The 18,955-nt window shown below is 43.0% G+C and overlaps 1 protein-coding gene across 2 annotated transcripts; it reads left to right on the top strand.

Annotated features, from left to right (window-relative positions):
- Window positions 1–1,504: 1,504 nt before the first annotated feature.
- Window positions 1,505–18,101, top strand: LOC143735428 (uncharacterized). Of its 2 annotated transcripts, none has more exons than XM_077225581.1 (7): window positions 1,505–1,730; window positions 12,712–13,041; window positions 13,135–13,458; window positions 14,087–14,215; window positions 14,622–14,921; window positions 15,182–15,472; window positions 16,530–18,101. In XM_077225581.1, exons 1-7 carry the CDS (start codon window positions 1,694–1,696, stop codon window positions 16,607–16,609), a joined length of 1,491 nt encoding a protein of 496 aa, XP_077081696.1. In that variant the 5' UTR covers window positions 1,505–1,693; the 3' UTR covers window positions 16,610–18,101. The 2 variants fall into 2 exon arrangements, with proteins under 2 accessions (XP_077081696.1, XP_077081697.1); XM_077225582.1 differs by having other exon boundaries at window positions 1,579–1,730; window positions 14,096–14,215.
- Window positions 18,102–18,955: the final 854 nt, after the last annotated feature.

Raw genomic sequence — 18,955 nt, 5'->3', positions numbered from 1 at the left:
ACTATTTCTATTCTGGATGTTAATAGAATGAAACTAGAAGACGATGGAGAATGTAAGAACACTTTTAATGTAGGAGTAGAACATAGTAAGACTGTTCTTACTGACTCTAAAGGAATTGAGCTTCCTTAAAAGTTACTGCCGCTGCTTGCATTCCTCAATATCTCCTCTGTATTAGAAGTAAGTTTTTTGTTTTTTGTTTGTTTCAAAAGATTTACATAAGTAATTTATACAAATAGAATAATTCCAAGTTGTCATTCTAAGTATAAAAAAGCACATAAAATGCATACATTTCTATCTTAGACTTAATATAGGTTTCTAAATCTTTCCAAAACATTCTTGAGTAAATACAGTGAAAAATGAAACATGAATATGACAAATGAATATTTGTCTTTCATTGACCTGTTTTGTGTTGAATGCAAAACAGACCACACAATAAACTAACAAAAATTAAGTGTGGCTAAGTTAATTATGGAGTGTGGGCTCCCATCAGATTTCAAAGCAGCTTTACAGTGATAAAAGGAAAAGTATGAGTTGTTTTTCTGAAGTCACGTTCAGTGATGTAAAATTGGTTAAGTGCATAAAGTAATAGCCTAGTTAACAATTACTTGTTTACATAGGATATATGATGTATTTGATATCATTTAAGCACCTAAAACCTTATCAGTTTGACCATTTAAAAACAAAATTATACTGAAAATGTTACATTTACTTGCTAGTTTTGGTTATTGTTGCTTTAATTACAACACTTAAGGCAGTCAGTATCATAAACTGGATGTAATGAATATTGAAAAGGAAAAAAATAAATATTTTAAAATATTACAATGACAAAGATGTGATTCAAATAAAACATGGTTAGTGCAAATTATGCCATTATGGTCAACTCACCATTAAAACTCTTGGATTTGGTCTCTTGGATGACAATTGTTACCTTATAAACTCCAGTCTGTGGTTCTGGTGTTTTTGATGGTCAGAGATCCAGTTTGATCATTCAGGTTCAGATATATGTTGTTGTTTTTTTATAAACTAGTTTTATAAACATTATGTTGATTAGTAATAATAACCAAAATAAAATTTAAATCTGTATTATGCAGAATTGTTCCTCTTGCATGAATGCTGAAAGATTTCCAGTACGTAAAATCAAAACTTTAACTTTAAGATCTTATAAGAAATGAATAACAATGAAAGTTCAGACTCAGGAGTTCAGTGTCAGGTGATGTTTCTTTGGTTTCATGTGGAAACAGGCTGTTATAACTATAAAGTGGACCAGTTATTGTTAGACTAAATAAAACGCCTTTGATTGCTCGCAGCTTTCGGATAGAAAAAATGCAAAGCACAAATTCCTATTCTTGGCCACATGTCAGATCACTTTCACTTTAACCCCTTCTGCCATTGTCAATAAGGGGCGCTGCTATTGTTACACGTTTGTAAACGGTCTCGGTTTCTCCTAGTGGTGCATACTCACTGCAGAGTCAAATGACATCCAGCTCCTCCTCTCTGGAGATCCAGTGTGGTGGAGGGATATAGTTGTGGGTTAAGGTGTGTATATTAGAAGTTGTTGCCACTTGGGTCCAGCTCATGTATGACGAGTGCAGTGGAGATTAAGAGGAACCAAATTATATCTATCCTAAATCATTTCCATTGATCATCTGTATTATCCACTTTTGGAATATACACAGCTAAAAACATACAGAGGATGTTACTGCTGTCTATTTTCTTGCTGCTTGTGGACGGTAAGTGGATTTCTGTCTTGGCTGTTGAAATTATTTTTTGGTTTCATTTTAGACATCAGCTGTGCAACAAATGCATTTTCCGTTATATGCATTCCAATACCACTTCAATCAGTTGCCGTCAACATCTGCTGAAAATATTTGTAATATATGTGTTTATCTTTATCCCGTGTTCACTGCAGCAGGACTCAGTAAAAAACGTTTAAGGTGAAAGTGGTTTAATGTACCAAGACTAATGTAGAATGTGCCTGTAATAAGACTTTTGATGATGCAGTGGAGAGGTGTTGTTGTTTATTTTCATTATGACTTACAGGCTGGGAGAGTGTGTATAGATACTTTTCAGTTATATTTGACTTTCTGTGGACTGAATAAAGTGCCTCATAGATATATTATGTATATCATATATAATTAATAATAATAAATAATTAAGTAATCTATATAGATAATATTTTCTTTTTGTCTGCACTGTTTTTACAGCAAAACTCAGAAACGGCACATTTTTAATTCTTTAAGTGAACTTTTTGCCTGTATGGTGGTCCATTGTTCAATTGTTCCAACAGATCCATTGTTTTGCATTTCATCCTTAACCAAATGTGACACGTGTGTTGTACCTCAAGCCTTCTTTATCCACTTCTTTCCTACACCCCATAAAGCTCTAAAATTATGGGTCTAACTTACGTCAACCTGTAAACAAAGAGGAAAAAGGCTCCATCTATTAATTGAATAATACGCTTTAAAAAAGAGGTACAAAGAGACATTGTTTTACCCTTCAAGCTGTTACATCCAGTCAGGAATGAAACGGAGAGTGAATCCAATCGCAAGCACATTTAATTAAACAAATACAAAACCAGGGAATCCAGGGAACTCAGAGCAGGACAGGAGTAACATAAAACAACAACCGACAGCCAACAACTGAAACACAGGGGTTTAAATACACAGACAAACAAGCTAAACAAGATAACAAGGGGGCGTGGTTAATAAGAAACACCTGGGGAGACTAATAAACATGGACGAGGAACACCTGTGGACACTGAGCAACAACAACAAAAGACAAGACACATGGCAGGGTCACATGACAAACAAGGAATCACGTGAAATACAAGACACAGCAAAACCCACACGTAACATAGCCCCCCCCCCCTATGGGCGGCTCCTGACGCCCCTTGAAACAAAGACACTAAAGTTCAGGAGGCTGGTGAAGCGGAGGTGGTCTTGGGGGAGGGTAGGAGGGCCAAGTCCTAGCAGGGGAACGGGACCAGGGCAGAGAAGGTTGCGCAGGGGACCAGGGCAGAGATGAGCCCTCGGATGGCCACGGCGGAGAAGACAGTCCATCGGGCGGCCAGGGCGAAGAAGACAGACCATCGGCGACCAGGGCGGAGAAGACAGTCCATCGGGCGGCCACGGTGGAGAAGACAGTCCATCGGGCGGCCAGGGCGGAGAAGACAGTCCTTCGGGCGGCCAGGGCGGCGAAGACCCTTCGGGCGGCCAGGGCGGCGAAGACCCCTCAGGCCGCCAGGGCGGCGAAGACCCCTCGGGCCGCCAGGGTGGCGCATACACCGGCTCAGGAACAGCAGACACCGGCTCAGGAACAGCAGACCACACACACACTGACTCTGGCTCAGGAACAGACAACACAGACTCTGGCTCGGGAACAGACAACACACTCACTGGCTTGGGAACAGACAACACACTCACTGGCTTGGGAACAGACAACACACACACTGGCTCGGGAACAGACAACACACTCACTGGCTCGGGAACAGACAACAAACACACTGGCTCGTGCTCAGGAATAGACAACCCATACACTGGCTCGGGAACAGACAAAACACACTCACTGGCTCGGGAACAGACAACACACACACTGGCTCGGGAACAGACCACACACACACTGGCTCAGGAACAGACCACACACACACTGGCTCGGGAAGAGACAACACACACACTGGCTCGGGAAGAGAACACACACACTGGCTCGGGAAGAGACAACACACACACTGGCTCGGGAACAGACAACACACAAACTGGCTCGGGCTCAGGAATAGACAATACACACACTGGCTCGGGAACAGACAACAAACACACTGGTTCGGGAACAGACAACACACACACTGGTTCGGGGAACAGACAACACACACTGGCTCGGGAACAGACAGCACACTCACTGGCTCGGGAACAGACAACACAGACTCTGACTCGGGAACAGGAACAGACTCTGACTCGGAGGTGGCCATCTTGTCCGTAGACACTGGATCGGAGGAAGTGACATGAAAAGTCTCTGGATCGGTAGACGTGACTTGAACAGTGTCTGGATCGGCAGGCGTGACTTGAACAGTGTCTGGATCGGCAGACGTGACTTGAACAGTGTCTGGATCGGCAGACGTGACTTGAACAGTGTCTGGATCGGCAGACGTGACTTGAACAGTGTCTGGATCGGCAGACGTGACTTGAACAGTGTCTGAATCGGCAGACGTGACTTGAACAGTGTCTGGATCGGCAGACGTGACTTGAACAGTGTCTGGATCGGCAGACGTGGCTTGAACAGTCTCTGGATCGGCAGACGTGGCTTGAACAGTCTCTGGATCGGCAGACGTGGCTTGAACAGTCTCTGGATCGGCAGACGTGGCTTGAACAGCCTCTGGATCGGCAGACGTGGCTTGAACAGCCTCTGGATCGGCAGACGTGGCTTGAACAGCCTCTGGATCGGCAGACGTGGCTTGAACAGCCTCTGGATCGGCAGACGTGACTTGAACAGTCTCTGGTTCAGCGGGCTCTGGCGTAGGATCAACGGGCTCTGGGCTGAGCATGATCAGCAGGGAAGAGGGCTTTGTGTTGGGCAGGACCAGTAGGGATGGAAACTCTGGGCTGGACGGGACCAGTGGCGAAGGTAACTCTGGGCTGGGTTCATGGGCTGTCGCTGATGTGTGTGCTGCCCACACACACAAAACAGCCATGGACACCACGATGAGCGCTGTGTCTTCCAGAGCAGACTCAAGTGCGGCGTGTTCAGTCTCTGGCGTGCAGGTGATTGGCTCCGATTCTGGCGAACAGGAGACGGGCTCAGGCTCTTGCTCGAAGACTGGCTCAGGCTCTTGCTCGAAGACTGGCTCAGGCTCTTGCTCGAAGACTGGCTCAGGCTCTTGCTCGAAGACTGGCTCAGGCTCTTGCTCGAAGACTGGCTCAGGCTCTTGCTCGAAGACTGGCTCAGGCTCTTGCTCGAAGACTGGCTCAGGCTCTTGCTCGAAGACTGGCTCAGGCTCTTGCTCGAAGACTGGCTCTGGCTGGACGTGGCTGACGTGAAGCTCTGGCTCTTGCTCGAAGACTGGCTCTGGCTGGACGTGGCTGACGTGAAGCTCTGGCTCTTGCTCGAAGACTGGCTCTGGCTGGACGTGGCTGACGTGAGGCTCTGGCTCTTGCTCGAAGACTGGCTCTGGCTGGACGTGGCTGACGTGAGGCTCTGGCTGGACGTGGCTGACGTGAGGCTCTGGCTGGACGTGGCTGACGTGAGGCTCTGGCTGGACGTGGCTGACGTGAGGCTCTGGCTGGACGTGGCTGACGTGAGGCTCTGGCTGGACGTGGCTGACGTGAGGCTCTGGCTGGACGTGGCTGACGTGAGGCTCTGGCTGGACGTGGCTGACGTGAGGCTCTGGCTGGACGTGGCTGACGTGAGGCTCTGGCTGGACGTGGCTGACGTGAGGCTCTGGCTGGACGTGGCTGACGTGAGGCTCTGGCTGGACGTGGCTGACGTGAGGCTCTGGCTGGACGTGGCTGACGTGAGGCTCTGGCTGGACGTGGCTGACGTGAGGCTCTGGCTGGACGTGGCTGACGTGAGGCTCTGGCTGGACGTGGCTGACGTGAGGCTCTGGCTGGACGTGGCTGACGTGAGGCTCTGGCTGGACGTGGCTGACGTGAGGCTCTGGCTGGACGTGGCTGACGTGAGGCTCTGGCTGGACGTGGCTGACGTGAGGCTCTGGCTGGACGTGGCTGACGTGAGGCTCTGGCTGGACGTGGCTGACGTGAGGCTCTGGCTGGACGTGGCTGACGTGAGGCTCTGGCTGGACGTGGCTGACGTGAGGCTCTGGCTGGACGTGGCTGACGTGAGGCTCTGGCTGGACGTGGCTGACGTGAGGCTCTGGCTGGACGTGGCTGACGTGAGGCTCTGGCTGGACGTGGCTGACGTGAGCCTCTGGCTGGACGTGGCTGACGTGAGCCTCTGGCTGGACGTGGCTGACGTGAGCCTCTGGCTGGACGTGGCTGACGTGAGCCTCTGGCTGGACGTGGCTGACGTGAGCCTCTGGCTGGACGTGGCTGACGTGAGCCTCTGGCTGGACGTGGCTGACGTGAGCCTCTGGCTGGACGTGGCTGACGTGAGCCTCTGGCTGGACGTGGCTGACGTGAGCCTCTGGCTGGACGTGGCTGACGTGAGGCTATGGCTGGACGTGGCTGACGTGAGGCTATGGCTGGACGTGGCTGACGTGAGGCTATGGCTGACGTGAAGCTCTGGCTGGACGTGGCTGACGTGAAGCTCTGGCTGGACGGTCTCTGGCTGGACGGTCTCTGGCTGGACGGTCTCTGGCTGGACGGTCTCTGGCTGGACGGTCTCTGGCTGGACGGTCTCTGGCTGGACGGTCTCTGGCTGGACGGTCTCTGGCTGGACGGTCTCTGGCTGGACGGTCTCTGGCTGGACGGTCTCTGGCTGGACGGTCTCTGGCTGGACGGTCTCTGGCTGGACGGTCTCTGGCTGGACGGTCTCTGGCTGGACGGTCTCTGGCTGGACGGTCTCTGGCTGGACGGTCTCTGGCTGGACGGTCTCTGGCTGGACGGTCTCTGGCTGGGGTACTGTGGGGTTGCGGAGCTCCTCCTCCACCAAACCCACAGTAAAAGTTGAGCCGCTCAACACAAGGGCCAGGTCAAGATACTCCTCTAAAGATCCATGAGGATCATGCAAGGGCATGAAATAACTGAGTGGCTCAGATAGTCCGCCTCTAAAAAATATCATGAGGCACTGAGAATCCATAGACGTTAAGTTTGCCAGTTCAATAAAATTTCTCACATACTCCTCTATGGGCCGATCTCCCTGATGGAGACACATAATCTGTGCTGCTGGATTCATGTTGGTCGGTTGTTCTGTTACATCCAGTCAGGAATGAAACGGAGAGTGAATCCAATCGCAAGCACATTTAATTAAACAAATACAAATCCAGGGAACTCAGAGCAGGACAGGAGTAACATAAAACAACAACCGACAGCCAACAACTGAAACACAGGGGTTTAAATACACAGACAAACAAGCTAAACAAGATAACAAGGGGGCGTGGTTAATAAGAAACACCTGGGGAGACTAATAAACATGGACGAGGAACACCTGTGGACACTGAGCAACAACAACAAAAGACAAGACACATGGCAGGGTCACATGACAAACAAGGAATCACGTGAAATACAAGACACAGCAAAACCCACACGTAACACAAGCATTGAACATTAAATTTAAAACGGTAAAACATAAACCAAGTACTTTCCACAGACCATGGATTACCACAAAAGCTTGATTCTTTCCACAGCAATATTACCCCTTAAGAAAACCAGGGTCCCCTATCAGCCCCTTATTGGTCAGCGACAGCTTATGACATCATACTAGTGCGACCAAGAAGTATAAGGGGCGCTTGGAGAACATGTCATCGTCTTTTTGTCTTCACGGACTGTTTGTGTTTGAAGCAATCTGTCGATCAGGTAAAAGAATGTCTGAGAAACATTTTAAGTAGTGTGTCCGGACCTGTGTCTGAGGTTTCTGACACCCGGAGGCACACATGACTTGTGCGTTTATTGTCTGGGTGAAGAGCACGGTTCTCGAGGGTTTTTGTGCATTACTGGGCATTTCCCTTAGCCAGGGAAAACCCTGACGAACTTCCGGCAAATTTGAGATTTGCTCTGCTAGTCCATCTGGCCAAGGGCCTATTCAAGCCCATTTACAATTTCTCAAAATTGAGGCACCGATCACAAACGTTGAGGCAGGCTTTACACGATGACGATCGCTCTAAATGGTTTTAGGTCTATCCAATTGCGCCCAGAGGCACTTGAGCGACGTCCGTTGGTGACGCGTCTTTGGAAATGGGCTGTGAATGAACCTTCCCCAGACCCTTACTCAGTTACAACTGAGAAGGGTCTGGGTTTTAACCAGGCTACGTTGGCCTTTAACCCTTTCACACGTAAGTTTAAAATATTCTAACTGACCCCCCAGCGTGAGTTTTTCAAGGCGACCGTTATTTAGAACTTGTCACTTTAATGTTTCCATGGTGACGCGGCATTGCTTGTCACTTGACACAGCGCAACCACAACACAGCGCTGAATGAATGATGATCTGCATGTCATTTTCCTTTTTTTATTAAAAATATTCACAAATGTATTAGCTATAGCATGAAACACTGATATTCCGATTGTCAAATATGTGCAAGTGGATGTGTTTTGATGTTTAAACACCTTTATAACGATCGCATTAGTTGAGCTGTATGCGCGATGGGCGGCGCCATGTTTGTTTCACAGTTCAGAGAATCGGATCTGTTGGATTTACACGTCAATTCCTCCACTTCTCACGAAATGCATGAAAGTAAGTGGCCGGTGAAATGGGAGAAGGATAGGGTCAAATGTAAAGCTGCTTACACAATGTGTATCTGATATGAATAAAACGTGTCGTCTTATTATAATGTAAAGGATTATTATTGCCGCTTCCATAGACATCAGTGTGTATTTTACAAACTCAAAATCATTGTTTTGCTAGTACTTGTGTGTATTTAAATGTCTGAAACCTAAAATAAACATTATGTGGTTGAAAACACTCAATAGTTGTGATATATGACAGCACTGAGTGGGTCCTTCTCTGGCTCAGCGCCAGCAAACACGCGAAAGCACGTTTGAATTTAGCAGTTGATCACGTGATGCACTGACCGTTCTAATCACACCGGTGTGATCGTACGCTCCAGGGACCAGCCAAGACTGATCACACCGGTGTGATCGTACGTGTGAAAGGGTTAAGGACGATCCGCTTTCGTTTGTCCATCTTCGCGAGGGAAGAGGGACAAGCATCTGTGCCCAGCAGCTCGGGTCCCTCTTACGTTGATGTGGAGAAGATTCAGGCCGTGGGGATCACAGATGGAGCGGATGAAGAGTTTGAGAGAGGAGTTGATATCTGACGAAAGCGCTCTGCTGGATGAGGATAAAGAATCTAATGCATCCTCTGACAGTGCTCTACTGGCAGCATGCCAGAAAGAGCAGGAGATGGTTGTTGAGGGCAAAGAAGACGAGTCATCTGAGCCCTCGCGGTCATCCTGCCCCGTGTATGAATAGCTGTTGGGGGTTATGGAGCACGCTTCAGACAGATGCAACTGTAGGGGAGCGTGCTAGGAAAGAGACCGTTTGTGGCAGGCTTGACAAACGGTTTCTTTCCGGCCATAACAGTCCAGATCCCATGAGCCTTCCGTTCCTTTCTGACCTCCACGCTGAGGGAAGAACTCGTATTCAACCCACATCCACCAACATGTGCATGCAAACTCCAAGGGGGAGCGTGAGCATGGATACATGGCGATGCATGGATACATTCTCCAATCGATTTTGGAGGGCATCGACTCTAAAAGCTGTCTACAAAGCTGCTTAAGAACACTTCATGCTTGAACAGCAGGGCATAAGCGGCAGCAGATCAGGCTGGCGCTTCACTGCACACCATGACAGTGCTTCAAGCTTTCCAGGCTGACCTGCTGAAAAACTTAGATCCAGTTCAGGGTCTTTCTCCTGATGGAGGCTGCCTTGATTATCAGTCTGTTGGGTGATTTGGTTTCATCTCTCTAGAGAGTCTTTCTAAGCTGAAGCCACCACTCTACTTGAGCTCATTGTGGCATGATAGCTCATGCAGTGGCCATAGTACACAGTACTGTCTAATGTGTGACCAGAAGGGGTTAGGCGTTTTGGCATTTCTGCTTGAAACAACCATTATTGTGCTATATTCTCAGCCATGGTTTTGTCATGCACTATCTTCAGCATGGAAGTGTGGGTATTTCGTTCCCCATAAGCGTCTCAGGACGTAGTGCGAGTTCCCTTTCGAAAGATGTTATTTTCTCAGAATTGCGGGATATAAACTCGCAATTGTGAAAAAGAAAGTCTAAATTTTAAAACATTACCTCACAATTCTTGTAATTTATTTTGTAGACTTGTAGACTTATTTTCTTGTAATTGTCTTTTTTTTTCTCATAATTGCAAATTTATCTCGCAATCCTTTTTTTTCAATTCTCAAAACAAATACACGTTTCTCAAAACGAAACACATTTCACTATAGCCTGGCTCCGCTCTCCTACGTACTTCTGCTCATTTTCCTTCCGTACTCCATCTGGTATTGCGTTATATTCTTTCTCTCGACAATTTCTCTCGACAATGTCTCTGCACCTCAACGTTGAGGTGCACTAGTCAGAGTTGTAGACATACATTAAAACCAAACGTTAGCGATTTGTTATGGCAGATCCAGAGTGGCTCTGGGCAGATGTAATAATTTTAAACTTCAACAGAGTACCTGCCTTCAAGGAAGTTAATGCTTTGTCAATGGAGAGTGGCCAGACTCTCTGTACAAATGAAATGTTTGTTTGAATTTTGAGTTTGAAGGATCAGGCTAATTTCACTATTCTGTGTCCAGTAAACTATAGCACATGTACACCCTCAAATTTGTGATTTCCAAATCTATTTGTAGCAGGGTTTTTTTGTGTGTGTTAAAACCAGACCCTTCTCAGTCGTAACTGAGTTAGGGTCTGGGGAAGGTTCATTGACAGCTCATTTCCAAAGGGGCGTCACCAACGGACGTCGCTAAAATGCCTCTGGGCTCAATTGGATAGACCTAAAACCAATCAGATCGATCATCATAAAGCCCGCCTCAACGTTTGTAATTGGTGCCTCGATTTGGAAAGTTTGGAAATGAGCTTGAATGGGCTCTTCGCCAGACTAACTTGCAGAGCAAATCTAAATTTGCCAGAAGTTCGTCTGCGTTTTCCCAGGCTACCTCGGCACAGCACGGATGAATCCAATGTTTTGAGGAAAATGTGCGGCTGTCAATCATCATGCTGGTGGTGTGGATACTGTCATTCGCAATCACAGATTCTACTTTTTGGAAGTATGACCAATTTAAGAATTATCACCGGAAAATGTAATCTGAACAAGTAATGGCGCTTTTCCACTGCATGGTACGGTACGGCACGGTTCGCTTTGGCTTGCTTTAAATGGTACCACCTCTGTTGAGGTTCCAAGCGTACTGTACCGATACTAAAATGTGACGTGAAAACACTGCAGATCACTGATTGGTCAGACAGAATCGTCACTACCAACGTCATTGTATTTGCGAGACATCAAACCCGCTAGATTTAAATAGCCAGTAACAGCCACCGCTGTAGCACCTGTTTTAAAACTACTTGACTTGCTTGACGAAATAAGAAAGAAAAAAACTTTCAAAAAAGAAATGGCTGAATTGTGGTCAGTGGACGAATAGCAGACATTCCTCTCGTTGGCTGCCGAGGAGCGGATAAACTATAACGATCAGTCTATAATCCCACCCACTTTGAAGCGGTACTAACTGCTGTGGAAAAGCAAACCGAGCTAAAGCGAGCCGAGCCGTGCCGTGCCGAGTTGCACCACGCAGTGGAAAAGCGAAGCGAGCCGAATCGTGCCGTACTGAGCCGTACCGAGCCGTACCATGCAGTGGAAAAGCGACATAAGTAACATCCACTTATGTTCCGACCAATTAAGGGGAAAAAAGCATTGCAGTAAATCGGCTAATTAAATCTAACAATCGCTTATTTCACGTCAAACCGTGCAAATTATAATTTGTTCTCAAATTCTTAATGTAAACAACATCAGCATTGCGTGACTACATTTAATGCCCTTCCGATGTTTATCCTTGTTTTCGCATGGGCCTTGTTGCAGTCAGCCACTCTGAAGACCGAAGTCTTTCGCGTTTTACAACAGGTGAATCTCCAGTTGTCACGGGTGATTGTCATTTGAACCTTTCTGGATCCACCATCAAATTGATTTTTGAAGTTTAATTTCTGCAATATCAAGTGCTGTGAGAAAAGGCTATAAATCTACACCTCCAACCTCCCCACACCCAATATAACCTTAAAGCCGAGAAAATATTCTTTATGTGTACAGATGTGACGTAATGACGCAAAATCCCGCAGAAATCCACCAGTACCACTGGATTAAAAACATTATTACAAACTTACCGTTTTGAATCGAGCTAAGGCAAGCAGATACTTTTGAACACTGGCTGGTAATGTACTTGCTCAGAATTTTTTGGGGGATTATTTTTAACCCAATAAAGCTACGGACTGCAGCTTTAATTCAAACGTAAAAATTTATTGACCAGGTAATAAAACAATAAATTAAAATCAAATTCATAGAATAAAATCATCAATAACAACAATTCAGAAATCGAGGAACTGTAGAAATATTTGAAAACTACACACAGCGATCATGTGGGAAGTCTACCTACAGACTCCTCGAGCCTTTTGCCCCTATTAAGGGGTTCACAACTGTGGGATTGAATGAGTTTTTGATACATGTGGAAGAGAATACTTATTTACATACAGTAGGTAGTTTGAATGGAGGATCTGGGGGAGGGCACACCTTTAAGAGGCACACAATATTTATCATATTCTAGAACTTCTTGGAGCTTTGTATGATGGCTGGTAGAATGAGACCATCAGGTGCACTGATACATTTTAAATGATACCAAACATGTATAGTTACTTTTAACATTGCATAGGTTTTCAGTGAGTTTTAGGTGAGGAGAAGAAGAAGGGGGGAGGGGAGATGATGAGACTGTAAAAGTGAGGTGGGAGGTCACTTACATTCTGAACAGTAATGCCGTGTCTGTCTTAGACAGTGTTTTCGTTTGAAACTGAGGTTAGTGTGTTTTCAGATATATCTATAACTGTTTGTTTATGTTCTGCAGGTGTGGTTGATGCAGAAACAGATGAGACAATGACAGTGATGGAGGGAGATTCTGACACTCTACACACAAATCTTACTGAAGTACTGAACGATGATACGATACTGTGGCTGTTTGGACCTAAAGAATCCATCATATCTCAAATAACGAGAAAAGGTGACCTGACTTCATATTATGTCACCGATGATGTGAGATTCAGAGGCAGATTACAGGTGGACCAAAAGACTGGCTCTCTCACCATCAGAAACACCAGAATTAGACAATCGGGACAATATAAACTCTCCATCTCAAGAGAAAAGACAACGATAAAGATATTTAATGTTACTGTCTTTGGTAAGTATCTCGCAAGTATATTTTCTATGTAAAGACGTGCAAACTCTGAAAGCAGTATTAGAATATTCCAGCTCTGATCTGATTTTTTCCCAGGTGTGGTTGGTGAAACGGATGGAGTGAGGTCAGTGTCAGTGATGGATGGAGATTCTGTCACTCTAAACACTGATGTTGAAGTACAGAGAGATGATCTGATAGTGTGGAGGTTTGGAGATAAAGGCATTCTCCTGGCTAAAATTTATGTAGAAACTAACGAGACCTCATTAAACGATGCTGATGAGAGATTTAGAGACAGACTGAAGATAGATCATCAGACTGGATCTCTGACCATCACTAACACCAAAACTGAACACACTGGACTTTATGAATTACAGATCAGAGGCCGTGAGAGCTCACAGCGATTCCTTCTTTCTGTTAATGGTGAGTCCAAAGCAAGTCTTTCAAAGTATTGTCAGACTTTAGTTAGGTCAGCACTTAGATACTTGGACCAATTAGGAATAGTTGGTGTTTTGGTAATAAATATCTAAAAATAAATTGTATATTTGTATATATAATGGAAAATAAATAAAAAAAACAAAATTGGTGTAGAAACAATATTCACTCAGTAAATTTCACAAACTTACAAAATACAGCAAGACTCATATTGAATCATACATGAAATTTGGAAAAACTTAAAAAGTGCTTTTATAAAAACTTTTACAATAGTGTATCTGAAATAAATTTAAGCTTAAGTCTTAAAATGACTAATCTGAAATTATGATAATTCATAGCTACATATAAAAAAACTAATAAAACTTACAAAAGCACATAACAAAATTACTCATAATTAATAATAATAATTAAAATAGCAAATATAAAAATAAAAGCTAATTCAAAATATTAATACATACTAGTATTTATATTAGTAAATAATACTAAAAATACTTAATATTGCATTTGTCCATTTCACTGTAGTGACCAAAGGAACTAAATTGTAATTTTTGACATCTATTTATTTATGTACTTTTATGAACAGTGTTTATAGATCACATTCACTGTCTGTCTTTAGCTGTTCCAGATCTGGGTCTGTCTCCTGGTGTTATAGCAGGGATTGTTGTGTTTGCTGTTCTGCTTGTGGCTGCAGTTTTATCCTCTGTTGTGATTTACTATCGACGCAAGATCTCTGAGCTAGGAGTGGGTGAGTAGTACAGCTGATGCAGCAAAATGAAAAGAGTGTATGTTTTTTTCCATATGTGTGTTTTCAGTTGGTACCAAATTTGTTAGTAAATGTTATTGGTAAATAAAAATGTCTGCATGAAAATGTATCTGCATATGTCAAATATATGCACTTATATTTGTTTTATTGTACCGTGCCTTCGTACAGTTTGTATTTAAATAATTTCACAGCATTACTTCTGCAATTGCAATTATTTTTATAAATGCATGCATATTTGATACAAACATTTTTAAGGCTTTTAAAACATCAACATTTTTGCAAATTAAATGAAAGAATAATTTAATATGATTCTAAACAAAAAAACTTACTTGCCCACTTTTTTATTTAAAGTGAACACAAAGTGAAAATGCTTAATCTCTTTTTATAGTGAAGAAAGTGTATGTGGCAGACGGAGATTCTGTCACTCTAATGACTGAAACTGTCCTACAGAAGGATGATGAGATAAAGTGGTTGTATCAACATGACAACGATCTCATTGCTGAAATCAATAAAATGACCCCAAAAACTTATGATGGTTTGGATGAAAGATTCAGAAGCAAACTGGTGCTTGATAAGACTGGATCTCTCACCATCAATAACACCATGCCTATTCACTCTGGACTCTATATACTAGAAATCAGCAGCAAACCTGGAAAAACCATCAAGAGATTTATTCTTACTGTCGAAAGTGAGTAGATCAATGATCCTGCAACAGATTAGATAATCTCAATATAAGATCAAGTGCAATTAAATTTGAATTACTTTTAGATTTTTTTATTAGGCTGACTAAACATTACTGACTATGTGCTTTTGTCTAATCAAGTTATCTAACAAATCAAAATGAAAATAATTATACGAACATGCAAACTAGGTTAAAATGTTATTTAAATGTATGTGATGTTGAAAAAAAATTATCTTTTGTATTTCTTTGTGCTGTTTGACATGAAGTGAAGAAAGTGCCAGTGAAGGAGGGACATTCTGTCACTCTGGAGATTAAAACGGAGATGAAACGGACAGATGATCTGATACTGTGGACATTTGGACCTGAAAACTGTCTAGTTGTTAAAGCTGATTCAACGACTTCTATTAGTGAGAGATTCAGAGGCAGACTGGAGCTGGATCATCACACTGGATCTCTGACCATCACAAACATCTCAAACACAGACTCTGGACATTTTAAACTACAGATCATCAACAGCGAACATACCACATTCAGCAGATTCAATGTGACTGTCACTGGTGAGTAGAATTCTAACAACTGTATATTAATTTACACAATGCACTGTTAAAAATAAAGGTCCTTTATTGGCACTGATGGTACAGAACTTTTAACATCCATGGAACCTTTCCATTGTACAAAAGGTTCTTTGGTAAAAAGATTCCATGAAATGTCACAAGTTTGTCAATCAATAAGAAGACAAAACACCTAGAAGTACTATAATTCAATTGTCCTTAAGTCTTAAAATACATTTTTGTGAGGAACAGAATCTTCCCTTCGAAATCTTCTCCTCCATCAACAACATCTTCTGATGCAAACTGGAAAATGAAAGATCCAGTATTTTTTGTAAATAATAAACTAAGATTTCATATTTTGAAAATATTTTCTGGAGCTCACTGACACTTGATTTTTTCTTTTACTTTATGTAATTTTCAGTATAATTATGAGCTCTTATCTTCTTTGAGATTGTGTAGATGTAACATCATACAAACTCATTGTAAAAAATAAATAAATGAAAGTGAAAAGTGAAAGTGACACGTGATGGCCAAGTATGGTAACCCATACTTGGAATTTGACCTCTGCATTTAACCCATCCAAGTAAGTGCACACACATTAGGAGCAGAGTAGTGAACACTCACACTGCAAACGTGGATACACACACCCGGAGCAGCGGGCAGCCTTGAGTGGCGCCCGGGGAGCGATTGGGGGTTAGGTGCCTTGCTCAAGGACACCTCAGTCATATTCCTGCCGGTACTGGAATCGAACCAGCAACCTTTGGGTCACCTCTGTTACCATTAGGCCATGACTGCCCCTTAAATGTTGATTGAATTAACAGGGGTCTCTTAACATTTTGAGTTCATTGAAACTAAAAGTTTGAGTTCACGCATCAAAAAGTTTAGTTTCAACAATATAAACTCTGTTGTGTTATCTGAACAACATTAATTTTCTTTCGTCATTTTGACAAGAAAACAGTTGTGATAAAACATGAAAACTTTTTTTTTACAGTGTAAAGATGTACTTGCACAATTGTTTCTTTCTCTCTTCAGTTTCTGTAATTCTCTCTGTATTTTCATTCAGGTCCCATCGGAGAACATCTGAATAATTCAACAACTGCAGAGATGCCGCTGTTGGACAAAGAGATTGAAATCATTGAGTGATAAGCCACGCCCACTGATGTCAATCACTGCGACATCATCAACATTTTTCAGATTTTACGAAAGAGAGAAATATGTGTTGATGAGCTGTTAACTCACCAACATGTAAAACGTTTTAGATGAACAGGGATACGTATATGAAACTCTTTCACAATTAAATAGCAACTGGATACACATTCCACTTACTTTACAGTTTTTCTATAACTGATTCAGTTGGCCCAATTTACAGATTAATTCAGGTCTACCATAAGACTCGGGAGGCAAAATAACTTAGCAAAGTATACATTTATTAACAGCCCAGCAACCAAATATTATGATATGAAGTTCTTTGGTGTTGGCTCCGTCCGTATGTTGGCGTCAGCATCTGCGAACTCAGACATGTGTCAGTACCGATCTTTTATACTACGAGTAGTATTAGAACACAATTGGTTAGATGAGAAGGTAATAAGTGACGTAATAATTGAGTCTTCCTGGCACAACTTATGCTAAAGCTTTCATTTCTCGAAACAAACGTTTCTCAAAACGTTTAACGCATTTCACATACGGTCCAATTTTTTTCAATGTTTTCCACAAAACTCTACAGAAAAATGTCCTCATTTTCCACAGGTTTAACCGTGTTCTCATTCAGGAAACACAAACACATAATGATGTTTCACTAAACAAAGTTCGGGAGGAGCACGTTCAAATAATCAATCCAATTAGCTTGGCATCAACAATCATCATGACTATCCAATCAGCATGAGAGGAAGCATAAAGGCACTCAGTCGACTCACCTAAATTCCTTGACAGTTTTTCAGCATCCCTCCTCCACCCCGACACCTCACTCTCGGCTTGTTCCTTCCACAGCCAGGAATACGGGGGGGGGAGTAGCCTACTCTGGGTTCGGGCCAAATACCTCGTCCTCTTCTCGAGCAGCACGCCAAATATGCATACCATTTATTCTATCTGACTTATTTGTAAGTGTGAACTCGTGAAATATAATAACCTCAAGTGTCACAATGTGAACTCCGATAGCACACATGTATCCTGCATGGACTCTTCCTTACATGTTTTGTCAATTTGATGTTTCAAAGATCAGGCTTTTGTCCAAAACAGCTACAGGACTATTGCTTTATCCACTTATGTAAGTGTTATTTGTTACAGTACTGTTTTGAATCTCTTTTGTCAAGGTTCCACAAAGATTCAAATTATTTATCTGAAAACTGTGACGTGCCTCTAGGGCCGTCTTACTGAAGTAATTAATGATTAATGTGAAACACCTGCAGAGGATTATAAAAGGTAATGGTTCTCTGACTTTAGGTGCTTCGGATACCCTCTGGTTTTCTGTTATTTTAGGCTGCTGTTTTAGGCTGCTGTTTTATTTGTTTGCTTAATGTATTAGTTTAGTTTGGGGAGTTATGTTTGCAGGCCTGTGTTTTTGGAGCGTGTTTTGTGTGTTTGCGTAAATTACGTAGCTTAGCTATTTTTTATTGTTAATAAAGACTCTTTGATTGGCTTTTGTTCTCGTTGCCTCCCTCATTTGTCGCGGCTCAGAGCCGGCCGTGACAAAACCCTATTGCAAATCGTTTGGTAGCAGTGTTTTGAATTAATCCCTCCAGTGAGTATCACAAACTTTCATGTAGTCTGTGTTTTTGACATTTTGAGTGTATTGTCTGAAGGCAAAGTTTGAACTGAGATTCAAAAGTGAGCCTTTTTTACCGTTGGGTGTGTTTTTTTTAATTGTGTGTGTGAAGTTTAGAGAACATTTTGAGTTCCCAGAATTGTCTCTAAGCAATTGAGAAAAACTGTATTAACTTGTCAATACGTCTCAAGAGAAATCGAGTGAGCTCTTCAAAAAATTAGACAAAGGTGACAAAAACACATACTGTGCACATACATATACTGTACCACATCCTGTAATGATGACATGTTGCATTATGTGTGTGGGCGAAGTATTCAAATTGTTAAATGCCCTTGATTCAAGCAAGAAATGTGTTGACGCAGGTAAACAAAGCAATTAACTCAAGTATAAACATTTAACGCAAGCAGTAAATATGTTAATGCAAGTAGAAGCAAAGTGCGCTAATGTAGTTAATATGCGATTATAAAAAGGGTGCCCTAGATCTCTCTGGGGTGTGTGTGGAACATCTTTTAGAGAGAGAGAGAGAGAGAGAGAGCAGCAGCAGCAAGCGGAAGCCAGCAACAAAACCACAACATCAGAAGAGCAAACAAGGCACCTGACGTTCTTAGAGAATAACACATTGAACAGAGAGAGGGCAAGCCTTAAAATGTGTATTCTGTTTCTTTTCCATGAAACAGAATACATGAATTCTGTTCTTAGCCTCCATAGAGTGGTGTATTTAGCGTTGT

This window comes from Siphateles boraxobius, unplaced genomic scaffold (assembly GCF_051911475.1).
Source record: "Siphateles boraxobius isolate OS27281-9 unplaced genomic scaffold, OSU_SipBor_1 13, whole genome shotgun sequence".
Taxonomy (NCBI): domain Eukaryota; kingdom Metazoa; phylum Chordata; class Actinopteri; order Cypriniformes; family Leuciscidae; genus Siphateles; species Siphateles boraxobius.
This window is presented reverse-complemented; position numbering and strand designations above follow the sequence as displayed.